General features: G+C 40.4%; 2 protein-coding genes across 3 annotated transcripts; one reads left to right on the forward strand and one right to left on the reverse strand.

Moving 5' to 3' along the window:
• Positions 1-1,900: 1,900 nt before the first annotated feature.
• Positions 1,901-4,587, forward strand: ANKRD37 (ankyrin repeat domain 37). The gene is made up of 5 exons (XM_071432217.1): positions 1,901-2,069; positions 2,399-2,551; positions 3,254-3,345; positions 3,825-4,054; positions 4,338-4,587. The coding sequence occupies exons 1-5, from the start codon at positions 2,043-2,045 to the stop codon at positions 4,349-4,351; spliced, it is 516 nt and encodes a 171-aa protein (XP_071288318.1). The 5' UTR covers positions 1,901-2,042; the 3' UTR covers positions 4,352-4,587.
• Positions 4,053-19,869, reverse strand: UFSP2 (UFM1 specific peptidase 2). Of its 2 annotated transcripts, none has more exons than XM_071432215.1 (12): positions 19,718-19,869; positions 17,505-17,583; positions 15,558-15,738; positions 15,409-15,475; positions 14,943-15,097; positions 13,940-14,132; positions 12,339-12,485; positions 11,383-11,547; positions 9,977-10,101; positions 8,345-8,421; positions 6,565-6,689; positions 4,053-5,202 (listed from the first exon to the last, which is right to left on the reverse strand). In XM_071432215.1, the coding sequence occupies exons 2-12, from the start codon at positions 17,566-17,568 to the stop codon at positions 5,116-5,118; spliced, it is 1,386 nt and encodes a 461-aa protein (XP_071288316.1). In that variant the 5' UTR covers positions 17,569-17,583; positions 19,718-19,869; the 3' UTR covers positions 4,053-5,115. The 2 variants fall into 2 exon arrangements, with proteins under 2 accessions (XP_071288316.1, XP_071288315.1); XM_071432214.1 differs by having other exon boundaries at positions 14,943-15,100.
• Positions 19,870-20,205: the final 336 nt, after the last annotated feature.

Raw genomic sequence — 20,205 nt, forward strand, 5'->3', positions numbered from 1 at the left:
TTTTTTTTAAAGCATCAATTAATTACTTGATTGAACAGGCAGAGTGAAGAACAGTCTGTGAAAGCAGCACTACCTTTCAGCAAAGACAACTAATAATGGGTTGCATGGCTGCTTTTGATGCAGAAGTGTGTGAGATTCACCAGCACACCTTGGTTTATCTGACTGCTTACACATTTATTAGAACCATTTTTCCAATTTAATTTTGTTGATACATATGCAAGATGTGTGATCTGGGTTACAAAGCACAGAAGAATTTTTGCTAAGTTATTTTCCAGAACAGCTGTAGCCAGGAAGCCTTGTCCTTACCTGGCACTTGGGGCTGCCCCATACAAAAAAGATGAGAATTGTTGCTCCTGTGTTTATACAAGTACAAGTACCAAAAATTCAAAAGCAGAAGAGTTTTGCAGGCACTAATGAGGTGTGAAAAATGTGACCTGAAGCTCAAGAACTAATTAATAGCAGGAATTTGAAGAGAGTTTGCCTGGCCGGATGCAGATGCTGTGTAGGTGGCTAGGCTGGAAAGATGAGATTCCTCAGGTGCAGCTTGAAACCTCTGAATTGCTGAGGTAATGTGGGGAGGGAAGATCTTTAAAAGAAAAATAAAACCAAAAGCACCAAAACACAACCTCTTGGGCAATGCAAAACTATTTAGCTTTAGCTAATTCTGGATATGTGTGTTTTCAAAAAATCTTTAAAATTGCACAAAGGTATCCCTAACAAAGCATAGTTAGAAGTGTAGGAATTTTGTTTGTTAACTAATTAGCTTGGCTAGCTGTTCAGGGACAAACCCAATACAACATTTTGTAATTACACAAGTGTACTTCTTTCCATATAAAAGAGAAGTGAAAACTGTCACTTACTGAAACAATTCTGCTAAAGTGATCACAGCCTATCTACCTGGATTTCTGCACCTTTAAAAATTGTACTGCATATGCTCATATTATACTAAAATAATTTATATTAGCTGTCCCAGAGAAGAAGCAGAAGGTAATTTCATCATGTTTGTGAATTAATTTCAGAACTATGTATGCCCTAAAGGAATACTGTTAGACTTCTTTTCCCTGTCTCTGTTTATTAAAACTGTGCCATTATTATTTGTTTTTTAAATACGTGACTTTCAATTATTTTTTTTAAATGATGGCAGTAATTATGAGGAACTTCCATAACAAACATGGAGGTATTTGAGACAGAAGGAAATACCATAATGCTAGGGGAACAGAATTGTGCACTTTGGACACTCACCCTCTCTAGGATGCCTCAAGCTCATGTAAGTGACAATCAAGGTTCTGTTTTTGCAAGTATATTTTGAGCAGAGATGTAGCAGGTGGCTGTGCCCAGATCCACCACTGCCGATTCTAGTCCCGCTCCCACTGGTGATGATGAACTTGCTGCAATGTCTGTGCTGAAGGGCAGAGCTGGGTCTCACAGCGTGACACGTCTGCCCAGTCTCCCTGGCCGAGTGGCAGAGCTTGGGCACGACCATGGTACAGATTTCTTTTCACTGATTTAAGCTTTTTTTTTGGGAGGGGGAAATCGAAATTAATTCTCTATTGTTGTCTTTCCTAGATGCAGGTCTGCCTTGGTCTAGCCTTCCCAAACCAGCGTTAATGTCCGCTGGCAGAAGCGCTGTGGCGGCAGCGCACACAAGGCCGCGCTCAGGGCTCCGTGGCTCCCGGGGCAGCAGCGCTTCCAGCAGGCCCGCTCCCGGCCGGTGCAGCAGCGGGTGCCGGGCTGCCCGGGGCTCCGGAGGGCGCTGCCGCGGCTGGCGAGTGTGTGCGGGACGTGCCGGCCGGCCCCGCGCCACATGGCCGCCCCCGCCGCCAGCCCCGGCCCGGCCGCGGCCCCGCGGAGCCTCGGGGCGGCCATTGGGCGGCGGCTGCCGCTGCCTACGTGCGGCCGGCGGGGCGGGCGGGGCCGCGGGCCCGGCGCTCGCAGCGCGCCCGGGAGGCGGGCACGGACCCGCGCCGCGCTCCCCGGCCCCGACAGACCCGAGCCCCGACAGCCCCGAGCCCTGACAGCCCCGAGCCCAGCAAGGGGAAGCGATGCTGATGCTGGACTGCAGTTCCGAGGTGAGCTTTGGGACGCTCTGTCTGTGGTTCTGTCTTGCCGGGAGCCCGGCTGCGGAAGTGAATGAGGGGTTGTTTGCCTGGAGCTGCTGCTATTAATGCTGGGGCACTAACGCTGTCGATCGGTATTTGTGGTTAAGAGATTAAAAGCCAAAAACCTCTTTCTTGCACTGCTCTTTAAAAAAGTAAATATTTAAATTGCGCTTGCAAGGAACATGAAGGTCCAATGATTTGCAAGGGGAATGGTTTTTGCTGTGATGCAGTATTCTGAGACCTACCGTGGCTTACACGGGCAGTAACATTTCCTTTTTTCTTTTGCTATCCTGTTTCAGTCTGGTAGTTTCAGCAACCTGTTTGAGACAGGAACTGGTGTGAATGCACCTGCAGATGCCTCTGGTCAGTCTCCAGCTCACTTGGCTGCTTGTGGTGGTGAAGCTTTTTTCCTACTTTGGCAACTGCAGACAGGAGCAAATTTGAACCAACAGGTAAAAACCACATACGTTTTATTCCTTCTATTTCTAATCTGGCATGTCAGTAAATCCACTTAATATTATTGACATGCTTTTTATCTAAGAGAGGGTTTTTTTATACTCAGTTGTATTGCATGAGATATCTAGGGTTGCTTATTCTAGAGTAACTTCCAGCATGAACCAGAAATCCTTTCCATATTGCATTAGCAACTTCGCTTGCAATGTATAATTTAATTTTCACACTTAGAGTGCTGCATGCAGATGTCCAAATAACTTAATTCTTTTACACAACTTGAGTATTTATTTTTCCTCCAAAAGTAAGAATCCCTTCATTTACTCCAAAAAAGTAAATGAAAGGATTATTACTCGAGTTGCTGAGTTGAATCTCTTATACCTCTGAGCTGGTAGCAAGCTGTTGGTCACAGCAATCCCTGAATGGTGCCAAGAGATGCTGTTAATCTGTGCAGAGAGGATTCTGTGTAAGTTATCTTTTAGAAGGCAAAGGTTAAACAATGAGTACTGCAAGAGACAGCACTTCTGCTTTGTGATGATGAATACATTAGACATTTAGTTACCATTACTATCCTAGCTATATTATTTTAATCTCTCTCAGCTCACAACAGACTGGTGTACATAAACAGTCATTTTAGAGAACAAGACAGCTTTATCCTACTCCTCTTCTTAAAAATGACTGTTATATATAAATTGTGTTTTTAGGATTGCCTTGGAGAAGCCCCGATACATAAAGCAGCAAAAGCTGGGAGTTTGGAATGTCTTGCTCTCCTTGTTGCTGGTGATGCTAAAATTGAGTAAGTTGAATGACATTTAGTAACTTCAGTAAGAGCATCAAAGGATGTGCATTTTACAGAGTACATTTAACTTGCTCAGAACACATGCTGAGGCTGCAAATATAGCATGACTACAGCCACAGGAGTATGAAAAACTGACATAAACATCAAAGGAGCACCGACCACATGCTCACATGCTGTTGTTTAGCTATATGCCTCTGTGATAACTGAGGAGAGAAAAATCCTGATCATAATCTCACCCTCTCCTTGCCTTTCTGATAGGCTAAAGCCCGTAACAGTCTGATGACAAATTTATTTAAAAATAATTATTCCTATTTGTAATTAATACCAACCCCCTGTGTGAGCCATATGCTATCCTTGACAAACCTCCTTGCTATTGATTCTCAGTCCTCATTTTTATACACCTGCCTAAATCACCACTTAATCAGCACTTGCTCATTATTCCAGTTTAATTGGTTATTGTTAATTCTGTATTTCAGCTTGTGCAACAACAGAGGACAGACAGCAGCAGACCTTGCACTGGATTATGGCTTTCTGGAATGTGCCAAGTTCCTCAGGACAATTCAGCACACTCAGACAATGAAACTGAGAGGACCGTCTGGATACTCGCTAAGTGACAGACATGGCTTGCAAAGAGAGGATCCAACTGCACAGAAACAAGAAAGTGAAACCAGCAGATCCATAAACAGGAAGAGGAGAAGATCAGATGGTGTGTAACAGTGTTGGTTTAATACAATTCAGAATGTTTTTTAAAATGTTTTTAGCATCTAAGTAAAACGAATATGTGTTAAGACACAGAGCAGTTAGATTTAGGAGCCTCCTAGTAAGGATGAACTTGCATAGGTACTTAAGGGTAGGGTCTTCTTGGAAATGGATGGTATATGTGGAATGCCACTTAAGAGGCTACTTCAACACAGAAAAAATAAAAATCATGGGTAGTCTTACTGATGTACTGATGAAGTAGCTACAGACTTATTTTGTCTCTATGACAGATCTTGTCTCCTAGCTGCCAGAAGACACTGCTTGTAATCCCAACATGAAATAAGTGGAATCTGAAGTCTGAAGATCCGTGACTGGATGATACACCGAGCAGTCAGATGTGTGTGCTGGGACATTGTCTCCTTCTGAGAAGGAGGAAAGCTTGTTTATTGTTACTTCTTACAGAAGAATCTTGTGAGGTTTTTTTTTCCCCTGGAATACTTGTATTCATTCAGTTATAAATAAATGAGCATAGGAAATGAATTCTCTTTCTTTTTCTGCGTAAGTATGACAGCAATATTAATAAAATTCAGTAAATATGGCCATTTTTTTCCCACTCCTAAAATGCATCATCAAGAATCCCAGCAACAAACAAGGCCTTTGAACAGATTCATAATGGACAAGACAGCTGGCTAAGTGGAACTTGAAAGACAGAGGACACTTTATCTTTTTGTCATGAAAGAATTCCCTAAAACAGTCGGATTTGGCATTTAATCTACAAAGATTCTAGCAGAAGAGGAAATACTATATAAACCTAAAGTTGTGCTATGGAAAAGTACAGAGTATTTGTTGCCTAATAAATGCATTTGTAAGGAATACAGTTCAAAGCAGGTAACTCTTATTTCTAGAGGTTTCATTAAAAAAAATAGTTTCTTAATTTAAGTCATTCAACCAACATTTCTATTTCAACTGGGTTTTGATTGACTTAAAGCATTATTTTGATAAATAACAGGAGAGTTTTATCTAGATCAGCTACTGTTCTGTCTCAGCACATTCAGCATGAGAGTGATTTTAAATAGCCTTTGGTCGTTGAGGTAGGCACAGGTTATAATAGGCGTCCTTGTTCCAAAACTCCGGGCCCTTCCAGCCACACCAGCCCTGTCCAAGGAAAAGCAAGAGAGCTTTTAAATCTACTTCAAATTCTGGTTTTCCTGACAGAAATGCAAATTCTGTTTTTCCTGCTTTTTACTATTGAGTCTATTCTTATTTTACTAATTATACTAATCTAAGCTGTATGAATTATTTTCAAATGTCTATAGAATGCAATGACAATTTTCAGAAAGTTCTCTACGTGCCTGGAAACACATTAATGGAAAACACATTACAGAAAGACTCTCTCCCCCTTCCTCCCTCCCCAGCTTAATTCTTAGAAAGTATCATCTCCTCCCCATCCCCACACCTCCCCACTACCTTCTGCTGCTCCTGAGAGGCTAATGTTATTCTGAAACATCATCATTCTCACAGTCTCCCTTAGTTCCTCCCTAGACACTTTTGATAAGGAAAGTGTGTTCTGCATTTATTTTATCCTCCTGGACCACTGAAACCATTCTAATAGCTAGTAGCTCTAACAGCCTTTGGTCCTACACATCCTTTGGAAATTGTTTCTTCCTGTGTTCACTTCAAGCTTTGATCATTATAGGCCAGTAAAATGTTTCTTAAAGAGCTCCTTTTTTTTGTTTGTTGGGGTTTTTTGTGGGCTTTTGTTTGGCTTTATTTGTTAGTTTTTTGTTTGTTTGGGTTTTTTTGTTGGGCCAACACAAGGGTATCAAATATTAGAAATAAAAGTTACTATTTCCAACTTAATATGAAAAACAGAAAAGACATTGATTACCTAGCACTTACAGGATGATTCAGCTACTTTAAGAGTTTACATTTCTGACACTATATTTACTGGTTTGTAACGTGCTGCGTCATCTCTTTTAGTGGCTTTAAATGTGGAAATGACATTACATGCCCCTGAGCACTTTGTAGTTTTTCCACATTTTCAAAACAATTCAGTACCTACCCTCTGATCATTGCTAAAGGCCTAATCTGAGAATGGTTATTGCTGGATTTTTAAAATAATTTCTTTTAAATTTTAAAAGTTATCTTCTCTTTCATTTAGAGCATCTTACAGCCTGAACAGAATTTTCTGTTTTATTCAAAATATAAAACACATTTATGGTATATACTCCTGGGTAAAAGGGAAGATGGGTGAATTCATATAAAATAAAGAACATTTCTTTATAGTATAAGTTGCTGTAGTTTCTGATCTGATATATCTCCAAAGACACTAAGTTTCAGAAACTGACAATACTTAGCATATTGTAGTATGCAGGTTAAGTGGGGTCAGTGCTTTTTCCATAAGGAATGGAGAAGCCATAGAATGGCCACGTTGTATTTGTCTGGACATTATATGTTTAATGCCAAAAAACATGTATATACATAAATGTGTGAGTGTATATGTGCATTAAGCCTCACCTTTTCCAATATAACATGCAGATCTTCTCCTCCAGTATAATGTGGGTCTAGAATCAAGTATTTAATGTGCCCTGTAGTCTCATTCCAAGCCACTCCTAATATCGTGTGGGCCAAAACACCTCCACCTAAAATAAGAGAAACAGAGAATGCTGATTTTTTTTTTTTCATTGGGATTGATTTAATCTGCAAGGTCTAAATAAAAGTACATCAACACCTTCCATTAACAGATTAGCTTGTATCAAGATGATTCTGAAAGTGTTTCTTTCATAAGATTCTTGACATTATTAAACAATGTATCTTTACTACATCTAAGAAAGGTTAGTTGTAGTAACTAAAATAAGCAGAGAATGTATTTTCCAAATTTCTTCCAAGTCAGCAAGGCAGGTTAAATCCTCAGCACTTCCACCAGATGAAGTCAAGAATATTTCAAACGTTTCTTTTGCACTTTTTTTAAAGAAACCTAACTGTAGGAAAGAATTCTGCAAAATTTCATGGTTGTAAAAGGACTAAAATTAGAAGAGAAATCAGAATTCCTGGATGAGGTTTATCTGTCATTTTCTACTATATTACATCAATGACTATTAGGGGCAGAATAGTAAATTCTGATTTCCCTTTCCTCAGCCTGCAAACAGGAAAAGGGGATATTTTGATGAGATGGGCACAGGTCAACTCTTGCATGTTTCTTTCAGATAACATGCAATATTTTACTTCCCCACAATATTGTACTAATAATTCCACACAGCACATAGGGATTGCAAAATCCCTGGAAGAATACAAGCAAAACCAATCTCCAAACCCTACCCTCAAAATTAAACCAACCTACATGAGCGCAGTACAAAGGGTATTAAAAGATTTTTCAATACAGGATTCTACATCCTTGAAATTCAGACAAAAAGGCTGCCAAAAGGCCAAGAACATTTAATAGAATCATAGCATGGTTTGGGTTGTAAAGGACTCTTAAGTATCACCTGGTTCCAACCCCCCTGCCATGGGGAGGTCACCTCTCACTAGAGCAGGTGCTTAAAGCTCCATTGATCCTGGCCTTGAGCCTTGGGCTCTCCCCCTGGTCTTGGGGCATCCACAAAGAACTCTGGGCAGCTGTTCTGGTGTCTAACAGGGAAACATTTCTTCTAATCTCTAATCTAAACCACCACCCTACCAAAGTCTGGACTTCTGGCACCTCTGTTTTGAGAAAGTTACAATGTATTATGGAATGACAAATACAGACTGAAAAAATTTCTTACATAATGCTATTAAAGTTGAAAATAATAACATCAATATTGCTAATTTCCTAAAAAACAACATGGAAAAAACAGGTCAATTAATGTTGCAGTATTTTTACAAATGACACTTATCATATCAATACTTCAGATTATTAAAACTGGTCTTAAAACAAATTTGGATAATACCCTTCTCTTCCAAGCCAGATGAACAGTACTCTTCTCTGAGGGGAAGTTTTGGGGACTCTATGAACTTCTGCTCCTATAGAGAATGGAAGTCAGCTCAAGTTCTGACTTAATAGAAATTTATAAAAACACCATTTAGACTGACTTTTTTTCCATGTTTAAAACTGAGCTTGAAAGAAATACCAAATAAAAATATACCAACCAGACTAAACTCTATCATTTTCGAGGCTACCTTGGGAAAACCGTAATTTTTAATTAATCTACAGTTTTGATTAACTTTTGTACAGTAAATTAAATGGGTTCTAATTGAAATGAAATTCAGCAGAGGGAGGCCATGCACTTTCATTAGCATTCTTCAATACTCAGGTACTTACCAATCATAATTGGAGTTCCCTCAGTCTTGAAATGATTAGCAAGCTCTCTTCCCTGCAATGCTAGTTCAGAACCCTGGCTAGGTAAGAAAAACAGTAAGAGACTTGTCATTCTCACTAGACTTACTTCACTAATTGTCCATTATACTCGTTCACTGCATAGACAACTGATTAGAAAGTCACTTGGATTATTCCTTTGTAAACTTCCTGAGAAAATCTGAAAAATATTTTCTAACAAAAGATCTATTTGCTAGGCATGGATATTAATACAGACATTTTTAATATCTTGTCTTTTTATTTCTTCATATAGTGGCCAATCTTTTTAAAACCCAGTGAAAGTCTGTGTGCCTACTCCCCAACTAGGAATGGGTTAAATGCAGACAGAATACAAAACTGGGAAATGATGCATTTATTGTAATGGATCTAGTAGCAGTGTTGCTGGTGCAGCTGTGAAGTCTTATTTCCATAAAGAATTAGAGATGCTTGCTGAAAATAAGCCCAAGACAAAAATGCTATCCACTGCCAGCGACCAGCTGAAAAAGCTGCATGATTGTTTCTTCTTCCCGGCATGGTATTGATGTTGGTTTTTTGTAACACTGAGAAAAACTGGTGCTCCCTTGTAGCAGCACTATGAGCAATTCCACCCAGTTCAGAAAGGAGTGTACTCTATATTCTCATATGCAGAAATAAAAATCTTCACAGCTGCTACAAATAATAGGTGAATCCTCTGCAAGTACAAGCTCTGGAGCAAAAAAAAGATTAAAATATTGAAGACCTGAACTATTTTCCTACCATTAAGCATCCCCATCACTATGGTCTTTTAGAATACCTACAATGTGAATTTACTCTAAATAAACACAACATATGAAAAGCATTTTTGTTTGTATTTTCATACATACTGTTAGTGTATGTTCCTAATTTCATGATGGTATTTATTAAATGTTCAGGGTTTTATTAGTCAGCTTAGTGCTTCCTAAATTATAAAAAGTATGACAGCTTTTCTTCTGATAAATGCTAAAGACTATTCTTTTTGTTCCAAATATCTTTGTAGGGTCCTTCATTATGTATGAGAGCATCAGATTGTCAGAATGGAAACGAATTCCTTGCTTTATTTGTCACACAAATGCAAAAAGGGGAACATTATTTTCCAGACTTCTCAACAATTTGCCTCAATCCTAAACTCACAAGTTAGGTCTGTGGCTGCAGTAATAATCTATTTGTTAGTGTACATTCAGTTCTCTCTGGACATCAGACTGTGTGCCTGCATCAAAAATTGTGGTGCAAAGGCTGAATTCCCTATCAGTTTGCATATCATGAAGCAATTTATAGATTAAGCAAAACCAATGGGAGCCACATTTCTTGTGGAAGCATTTGACCATAGCTTTATAAAACCAGGCTATTTGCATATTATTAAGCAATTTATAGAAAATGGAAAGTGGAACCCAAAGCTCTCAAGAAATTTAACTCTACCGTCATCTATAAGCACTTAGTACAACTAAAGGTAGGAATGGAGGGTTAATTATACCTTTTCTTTAATTATACCTCCTCTCCCATGTACTGTGATCATGATTTGCATTTTAAGGCATTCAGTCTTTCTAGCAATTACCAAGCTACTGAACAGGCAGTGATTCTTACCTGACAAATAGTATTTTGGATGTTATTCCAAAAAGCTGATTCAAAACAAGCTGTACCTCAATCGAACCAATCCATTGCCGTGAGCCAACAAACGCTGCAGGCTTGTCTCCAGCATCAACCAGGGCCTTTGCAACATTATAATGAGGAAGAAACCCAAATATCAACAACATATAGTAGGGAATTCCACCACTTTGTGTGAACAAAGTTGCTTTATATATATGGGCATGTGTTTTGAACCTAGCTGTTTAAAAGCAGACCAATGGATGTTGAAATCATTCATTGTGGTTCTGTTTTGGAAATGTCCCTTTGAGCAGTAATGCAGAACTGTGTCCATGAGCAGAGACTACAATCCCAGGTCCACAGGCAGACTTCAGGCTGGGAGGGGGGCCATTGAGCTCTTTAATAATGGAGTGCATCATTTGCACACTGCAGAAGCCACTTCACAGACTGAAAGGCTTGGATTTCTATTCAAAGCACTCAGGAAAGCATCCATAAAATAGTGCTCTCAGGAAGAGGCTACTGATCCATGTCAAAGGTTATGGTTATTTTAACCTCTTCTTCATTCTGAGCCTTTTATGTTACATTCAGCACTTGAGAGGGACCTTTTCTGCTCAGGACACAAAGCCCAAAGGTCTTCTGAGGGCTACTGCCCTCTTTTAGATACCTAAATATGCTACAGGAGTGCACAGATTTCAACAGCATTCAGGTGTGGATTGAGAAATGTTCAGGAAATGTGGTTTTACTTTAGTGTTCACATCCCTGCTACACATAATGAATGTATTTTTATGGAATGAATTAAACTTTACTAAAAATGTTCAGTAAATAACTGTAACATGAAGAATTATATTTAGAAGACAGAAGGTAATTGCAGTATTCCTTGACAGGCATACCCAAGTATGGGTATTAGCTACAAGCCTACAGTTTTAATTCAGTGCTGTTAACAAAAACGAACAATTCAGGTATGCATTTAAATTCAAAACAGAAAAAGAAGTGAAGGAGAGTTCAAAAATCAGGAAAAGTGCACTACTATCAAAGGCAAAGTTGCAAAAATTGTCAGTAAATTCCTGTGTAGCATCTGGGAACTAATCCAGCTGTCACTGAATATGACAGCCAGTTTTAAAACTGATTTTAGCATGACACATTGGGTTCTTTGTTCTTTTCATTTGACAAAAACACTGAAAATGTCATATCACAGCTTCTAATATAACATTATTCCAAGGAAACATTTATTTAATGTATCTTATTGTACAGATAATGTCACCCAAAACAAACAATTCAGAACCACCAGTCCAATTTAAGGGACAAAAAATATCTTCTAAAATGTACAAATCTGATATTTAAAACATAATCTACACAAACCTTTATAGACTAATAAGCATAAAATAATCTCCTTAAGTGTTCTGTACCTGTTGAATTTCCTTGTGTGTTGGTATAGGTCTGTCCATGTAGCCTTGGTGCTTGAACCAAGAGCAGATTGTCTGCAGAGAGCGATAGGCACAGCCCCAGCCACTGTCATCGATGCGGTCCTGCATGTAGTGGTGGTAACTGTACACACCTTGCACTAAATGAACCTGCACAGGAGGGAGAACACACAGGCATCTCAACACACCTTGCACTAAAGAAACCTGCACAGGAGGGAGAACACACAGGCATCTCAGCACACCTTGCACTAAAGAAACCTGCACAGGAGGGAGAACACACAGGCATCTCAGCACACCTTGCACTAAATGAACCTGCACAGGAGGGAGAACACACAGGCATCTCAGCACACCTTGCACTAAAGAAACCTGCACAGGAGGGAGAACACACAGGCATCTCAACACACCTTGCACTAAAGAAACCTGCACAGGAGGGAGAACACACAGGCATCTCAGCACACCTTGCACTAAAGAAACCTGCACAGGAGGGAGAACACACAGGCTTCCCATCACACTTGCACCAGTTTGCAGAGAAGTCATATTGCCTGGCAATTGCCCTGTAAAGCTTGCAGTCGGGGGCTGCAATTATTTGGGAGATTCAAAGGGTCATTAATTCACGCATGATTACTCCACCTGTTTTTGTCTCTTAAACTTCTTTGTTCATAGTTTTAGTTTCTTGTCCTCGTTCTGAGAAACTTTTTAGAATACATGCTAAAATCATGGACAGACATTATTTTCCCAGGAAAATCCAATTTATTATTATTTCTCAGGAAAATCCAAATTAAAGCAATGCCATTTTGTGCAGAGGAGCCCTTTGCTTAAAACGTCAAGCCAATTATTTCTCATCTGCACATCATTTACTATCTAAATTACTTCTTTCAAGAAAATAAAACTCAATTAAAATAAAAAGGTACTTTCTGCAAAATGTTTCAATTTAAACTTACCATACCAGATTCCATGCCAGGTGAACTAAGATGTAAATGTGGATTTCTGAGATATCCATCTTTATATGGTTCATCTGGAAAATGATAAGCATTTGCTCTCTTGAAATATGGTCTGTCACAAGGCAGATTGTATAACCCATGCAATTCCTACATGCAAGTTCAAATAAAAATAAGAAACACAATTCAAGTTTTGGATTAAAAGAAAAGCAATAAAGACATAATTTTAATAACATAGTTTAGCAAATTATTAAAATAGGCTTCATTAAACACTCGGCAGGTATATTTACTACAAGACCTCCTCTGCAGGGAAGCTCATGCAGGCTTATCTCCCTTCTAAAGGACCCACTACTTTCTGCAGTCCTGTTACATAACACCTGCTGCTGGGGCCCCACTGAAAATACCACGAGTAACAGGTTTGTTATGAAAGCCTGATAAAATACACCATCATAGAAAAGGATTACAGTTTTATCTACACAGTAATGTAGATACACACACCCAATTATAATCTTAACTGATATTGGAGCACACAAATAACACGTACTGACACAAAGTAAAGATATTGGGCTTATGGTTCAAGCAGATTCAGTCTATTTTAAAATCTCTTAAGCTCTGTTTGCCACACAGCAGCCACATTTAAAGAGATATATTGTCTTATTTCACAGAGCTTAAGAGTGAAAGGCATGATGAGATCATCTAGGATAATGTGTGTAACCCAGGTAATACATTTTAGGCAGATGACACAGCTCTGAACCCAGCTAGAGGAGCTGCAGTAACACTTTCCATCAGTGGGTTAGCGTGAACAGCAGACAGAGAGAGCAGGAAACACAGGCAGTGCCACCAGTGCCTGAGGCCTCTACAAACACAAGGCTAGATTGGGTTTTATATACCCAGTAATGCTTCATGCAGAAATAGTCCCCAGTTTCTACACCTCTAAAGCTGTATAATATTCTTTCCCTGCTCTCAGTACATGCAATTGTGTGGACATAGACTGCTATCAGTCTCAATCTGAAACGACTGACACATCTCAACATTCTTCCACCTCATCCATATTCTTTTTTCTAGGTGCCAACCCAAAGGCAAAAACAACCCAAAAACGAGCTAAGTCTGTTCAACTGTGAGCTACAAAAAGCAGCCCCTCCAAACAGACAAATACCCCCCAACACCACAAAACCCCAAGAAAGAAACCAAAACAAACAAAACCCCCAATAAGCCTTTCAGGACATATGTAAAAAGCTGAATGTAGTAACACACCAAAAGTAAAATAATGTTCTACCATAGAAGAACAAAAAAAAAAGGGGAGAAATTCAAATAATACTTTACTGGAAGTATAATTTAGAGAAAATATTTATCAACCAAATTTTATGTACTTTTGAAGTTTCTATTGTTCCCTCACAAAAATGAGATCTGGCACATTCTATAAAATAACTTCTAATGAATCAAGTTTCCACATTCAGTATACTGCTTTGGTTATAATAAAAGTGAATCTAAAATACAGCACTATCTGCTAGTATTTATTCTACATTGACTAAATGGAAAGCCCTACCACTGCTTTGATAACAGTAATTAAAAGATCCACTTCTGTTACTATTTGTTGGCTTTACCTTTCTGTAACTTTCCAGCTGATCATCTGAAATACCCGTAGGATATGAGACTGTTACGAGGTGATTTTTTCCTGGTAACATGAAATGAAATTGTTCTGGTACCACAATTGATGTTCCTTTCACATATTTCATGATACATCTTTCCATGTCATTTAATTGCCCATGAATTGCTTTCACTAGGAGATTTTGTACCCTGCAAAGTACAAGGGAGAATATTTCAAAAGTAGAGCAGTGATTGTGAATGATTTTTTCTCACAGCTGTGAGTTATACAATACCTAAATGCACGTCTGACCTGGTCAGATGACTGCACTACTTCAGTGCTTCTGCTCCCACAGGAAAAGGCAGAGCCCAACTGTGCCTTAGTCAAAGCTTGTCTGCACACAGAAATGAGTCCCTAGTGATTCAGTCCTCCCAAATGCAGCTACCCTGCTCTCATAGCAGAAACACAATCAGTATGAGCATTTGCCAAAATAAAAATTAAATATATGACTAAATGTTTTCTTGTTTTGCATTTTATCCACTCCGTTTAGTGTCGATCAGAGTCAAATCCTATGGAAAAAATCAAGGAAAAAATACATAGGCAGACTCAAATGTTTTCCATCTGAACCTACCCAGCTGCACAGCTGCACCCCCAAATGTAGGGCTGAGATTACAAAGACTCATCAAATACACCCCAACTCTCACTTTTATACACCTCACATACAAAAATTTCTAGAATATTTTCCTGACTTTCTCAATTCTTTGCTAAGCAATGCTTATGAGTTATCAAATCTGTCAGACATTGATAAATTGAATTTTTTATAGACAGCAAAAGGATCATGTCTCAAGATTACAGAAGTTAACAGCTGTCAACATAAGCTTTTATTATTTACACAGTTAAAATTACATCACAAAAATACTATATACTTTTCATTAAACTAGTGAATGATATAGTTTTACTTCATTATTTCAAGAAAAAGCAGAAATAAAGCTGAAAAATTGCAAGTTCAGGATAACACTTACTTTCCCCATGGCTCTTCTGGAGAAACAGATACAACAACATCAACTGGTAATGTCATATTTATGTAGTGGTGTTCCTTCTTTTCCCTTTCAACAACTGGAGCCAAAGCAGCTAATGAAGATGTCATTTCCAGCATGAGATCTACATTGATTATCTGCTGCTGCAGAGAATAAAGACACCAATATTACATCTCCAACTACACATGAAACAATAAGGTAAAAGTAAGACTGCAGGTATTTGGTATCAAACTCAGTAGTGAAATACTTGGGTTAGGAAAAAGCTGGTAATGTTGAAGACATACTTGATGCGCTGATCTACCTTAGGTGGATTTCCGCATTCATGTTGAATCTCAATGATTTTAAAAGCATTCTTTAAAGTCATGTCAATGCCTATTTGTGTACAGAAAAGCCTAGGGAGGGCAAGTCTAAAAATGTTTAAATGATAATTTTTTATTTGTTAGAAACATACCGTATCCTGTAACTTTTTATCCTTTTTTTTGCCAAGCTTTCGTTTGGTCTCATCATCTTGATCAAGTCTGAATTATCAACAGAAAGAGAAATTTCTGTAAGATGAAATGAATCTGTTAACCTTCCCCCCCAGTTTTTAAATATACTTACTGTATAAATCTTCTTATCTCCTTACATGCAGACTCATCAGTCAGCTCTGGAACTGTGGTCATACCATTGTTAGGCCACACATAGACTGAACTGTGGCAAATTCTGAATACAAGAACCTCGGAGGACAGTTTGTTTTCAAGATCGCTGAAAACATATCCTAATGCCTTTTTTGTTGATGCCTCTGAAACACAGTAAGGATATAATTAGCCTGGAAAATTCCTTCAGTTTTTTAATAGCTGCTGGACACACATTTAATAAATTTTTTTTTGACTTGGAATAAAAATGCAAGTGCTGTTATGATCAGAAAATTGACTGGGTAAACAAAACTGAGGTAAGATTTCACTTAGCAGGTCTGTCTCAAACATTCACAGTCACCTCCCTGAATAAAAGTGTACTGTTTCTCTCAGATACTGTCAAACTTACAGAAGAGTAATCTACTCTGCTGTCACTTACCACATCTAGTAAGTCTTAACCAAGCCTATGGCTGCAAACAAACTTCCATGTACATACTTCTGTGTATATTTAGGGTTTTGAAAAAAATCCTGAAAATATTCAATCTGAGTCACTCCCATGTTTCTGACCTCATATCATTGCTCAGAAATACTATCCAAACCCAGACTAATCTTTGGAAAAGCAGGGCCTCCATCCCAGCTGAGGACCAAATTTCGGCCAACATAAACCTGTACGCCACAGTCTGGTTTGCTTGAAACTTTATTACTGGTATGTACAGTTGTCTTTCAGAGCTTGTAGGGTGTTCTACTCACACCTTACAGCCTGAACCTACAACGGATATGACACTGTTGGATGTGATAAAGTAACTTTGGCACATTAGCCACAATTTTTCCTTACTGTGAGGGTTAAAAAACATTACTTTGAATACAGTACTAACAAGCCATCAAAGACTGCTGTATCTCTCTGATGAATTAACTTTGGTAACAATTAGATAACTTTTGTACTAGAAATCCGTAAAAACTACATTATTAGAAAAGTCAAAGAAAAATTGCTCCAAAAGAAAAAGCTCAGTGCCCTTCAAAAGGAACAAGGTACCATATTTACCCACTAACAGGTGTGAATACCATGCACTTGGACCATTCAACCACCACTCTGCTTCACTGTAGTTACAATTCACTACACCATAGACAACGTCAAATAAATAACTCTTCTCTGAGGATGCGACTCACAAAATGCTGTTTTGGATTAGGTCAATCTATTCAACACTTCTGCTCCACATCACAAACTCAAATAAGCCCAAGTTCCTTAACAAGGTTCACTAGATGGAATTCAGTGTTTTTGCTAGAGACACGTCCTTTTAAAAAGCAGAATGACTGAGAGCTGAGCTAAGAACAGCCTCCTTCCCCATCCTGCCTTGTGACAGTTCAGTGGCCCCTGAGAGCCCTGAGCAGGCCTCCTGAGGAGAATGGCACTCGACTGTAACAATGGGGGACTACAGGAGCCCCTTCATGCTTTATGGACCAGTCCCTTGCTATCAGATGGAACTGCAGTAGCCAATCCTGCCTAAATTCACTAGAGTGACTCGTTAGCTTGCTCCCCTTCTCTATTTCTCTGGAAAGATTAGACCACAGTCCCAAAATTGTATTACTAATACAGTCCAATTATAACAAAATTCATTGCCTTAAAGTTATTCTGTTTGCTTAGAATTTCAGAGTCAACTTCAGCTTCAAGCTGAAAAGTGATCCTAATAACATATGCACAAGTAAAAAGTATATGCAAATGAAATTATGAAAAACGTCAACGTAAAATTTATTTCAAATTAAAACAAAAAACAGGATGGAAAATGAGTGTCAGAAAATTTATAGAGATAAAGAATAATATTTACAGGTTTGTGAAGAAGCACTTAACACCTGGTAAAATGCCAAAAAAAGTATAATAGTTTCTTAAAAAAGGTTAATATAAGTATTAAGAAATCTATTAGTCTTATAGACACACCATCAGTTGTTGCAAGCTGAAATGCAAGATCCAAGCCTCCTCTGATTCTGAAGAGTATATCCATAGCTTCTAGAATTACCTAAGGAGAAAAAAAGAAGCAACAAAAATGAACAGCCATTTCAACATGCCTTCTCTCAAGCCACAGCTGACTGCTGTTATACCAGAGTGTGCAAGCACAGCAGCAATTACTGCAGCTGCTCAGGTTACACAAGGCCAGTGAATAAACAGGCCAGTGAGTGGTGCAGCAGGGCACAGTTGCTGCAACCAGCACCTCGATTACACCTTGGAACACACTTCCTGTCTCAACAAAAAAAGCCATAAGTCTACACTTCTACTGTATAGAAATACTTTAGGTAAAATGTCATTGTTTCTCATTGTTTCGATCCAAATGTCATGTTTCCCATAATATACATACACACACATATATATTCTTCCAGCTCAAGTAAAGCAAGGACAGAACTGAGCAGAAAGGTAATTAGCCACATCTGCAAGTATTCATTCCTTAGTTAGGAAATCAGTTTCAGGGAAATGAGAAAAAACAAAGGGGGGGGGTGTATGTGTGTGTCATACACAACCACTAGAACTAAGGCTGAGTTTCACATTTGACAGGAGAGTAGCTTATGCCACCACAAGAGACCAGCCAGCTGTTTCTTCCCCCTTCCAAAGTTCCTGCTCTGTCCCCTCCTGACTGCTTACTGCAGATATTTTAACATGAACTTCACCAGACAGCTCATGCAGATGGAAAGACACCCTTCTGTTTAGAGAGGACTTTTTCAGACAGATCAATCCCCTATCAAGTTCAGTGTACCAGACAAAAACAGCTGTGGCAGTATGGAGAGGAACAAAAGGTGACAGATGAGTGTGGGTACTGCTCACTGCAACAGTCCACAGAAAGAATGCTTAAACTTTAAGCTTAAACTGCTCAAAAAACCCCTACCAAGCACCTGTAAAAACAATCATACTAGGACCCTTTGGATAGACTTACAGCACAACTGTTTGCTTACAAAGTATGAGACACTCTCATGTGCAATGCCATTGCTACTCATGAAATAAAAACCCCACAACATAGGACTAATTGTCTTTCCATTAAAAGCATTCTAAAGAGAAATGTGCAAGATATGCATGACTGTTAAAATATAATAATCTACTACAATTTATCTGCTAGTGAAGGATTTTCATGTTTCAGAGATTCTGGAGTGCCAGAAACAGTTTGGCTCCTGAAGCATAATCCTGAATTATTTTAGACAACACAGTTATCTGCATTAACAGGGTCTTGGAGTGTGGGACCCACAAAAGTTCCAGCCAGAATGTGAAAAAATGTTTTCCCGGGTTGATGGAAATGTTTTTTATTTGAATTATTACTATGCAATAATAACATTCATGAATAAAAAGAGCTGTGCAAAACAGCCACTTTTGATAGTGGCTCATAATGGACACCACAGAATCACAGCATGGGTGAAGTTGGAAAGAAGCACAGTGGGTCACAGAATCACAGAATCTTCTGAGTTGGAAGGGAACCACAAGGACAATAAGTGCAACACTTAAGTGAATGGCCCATAATGGGGATCAAACCCACAACCTTATTGTTAGGGTGATGTGGTCCAATGTCCTTGCTCAAGCAGGGTCATCCTAGAACACACTGCACAGGATTGTGTCCAGGCAGTTCCTGAGTATCTCCACTGAGGGAGACTCCACAGTCTCCCCGGACAATCTGTTCCAGTGCTGTCACTGCACAGTAAAGAAGCTCTTTCTCTGTTCAGGTGAAACTTCCAAGGCATCATGTTCTGCCCGAGGCCTCTTGTCCTATTGCTTGGCACAACCGAGAAGAGCCTCGCATCATTCTGATGACCTCTTCCAAAAAATGCGTGCCTAAAGCCAGGCAAGCCGAATCTCCCAAGGGCGATGGAGAATGACAGGGGCTATAGCAAGGCGTCAATGCGGGAGGCGCCACTGCCCCCCGTGTGACACAGCCTGGGTCCTGCAGAACGGGGACCGAGGGGGCTCCGCACCTCCCCCCGAGGTACCCCTGGGGCTGGAGGCCCAAAAGCGACGGCCGAGCAGCCAGCGGGGTGCGTGCAGCGGGGACACCAGCCCGTCCCGTCCCGCCCGGCCCGGCCCGGCCCGCCGCCAGCACGGCCCCGCCGCCAGCTCGGCCCGGGCGGGGGCGCTCCCCTCCCCGCTGAAGCAGGACACCCACCGACCCACCCACCTACCTAATCTCGCACCCATCCGTCCATTCCCCGGGGATGGCGGGAGGGGGCCGGGCCGGGGAGGGGCGGGCTCACCACGTCCGTCAGCGCCGCCGCGGGCCCGGCCCGCCCGCAGCCTGGCGGCGCACGCGCGCTGCCGCCGCCCGGCCCGCGGTGCCGGCGGGCCCCGCCTGCCCCGGGCCCGAGCGCTCCCCGTTCGGCCGGGCAGGAGGGGCCGCGCTGCCGCGGGGTTTCCCCGGAGGCACCCTTCCCTTCCCTGTGGTGCTGCTGTGCCTGCTGGTGGCCGGCGCGCTGCGGGGAGTGCTCGGGGCTGAGCGTTCTCTCCTTGGGCAGCCATGGCTGCGCTCAGCGCAGTGTGTCTGGGATGAGCGGCCTGCTGTCAAACGGCGCTGTTATTTCCTCGTCATTTCGTAAATCCAGCGGGAGACGCTCCGCAATCCCACTGGCCCGGCTGCTGCCGCGCGTTACTGCTTCTTCCAGGCCAGGCTTCC

Source organism: Agelaius tricolor, unplaced genomic scaffold (assembly GCF_023055355.1).
Source record: "Agelaius tricolor isolate 1412-34295 unplaced genomic scaffold, bAgeTri1.0.p SCAF_8, whole genome shotgun sequence".
Classification (NCBI taxonomy): Eukaryota; Metazoa; Chordata; class Aves; order Passeriformes; family Icteridae; genus Agelaius; species Agelaius tricolor.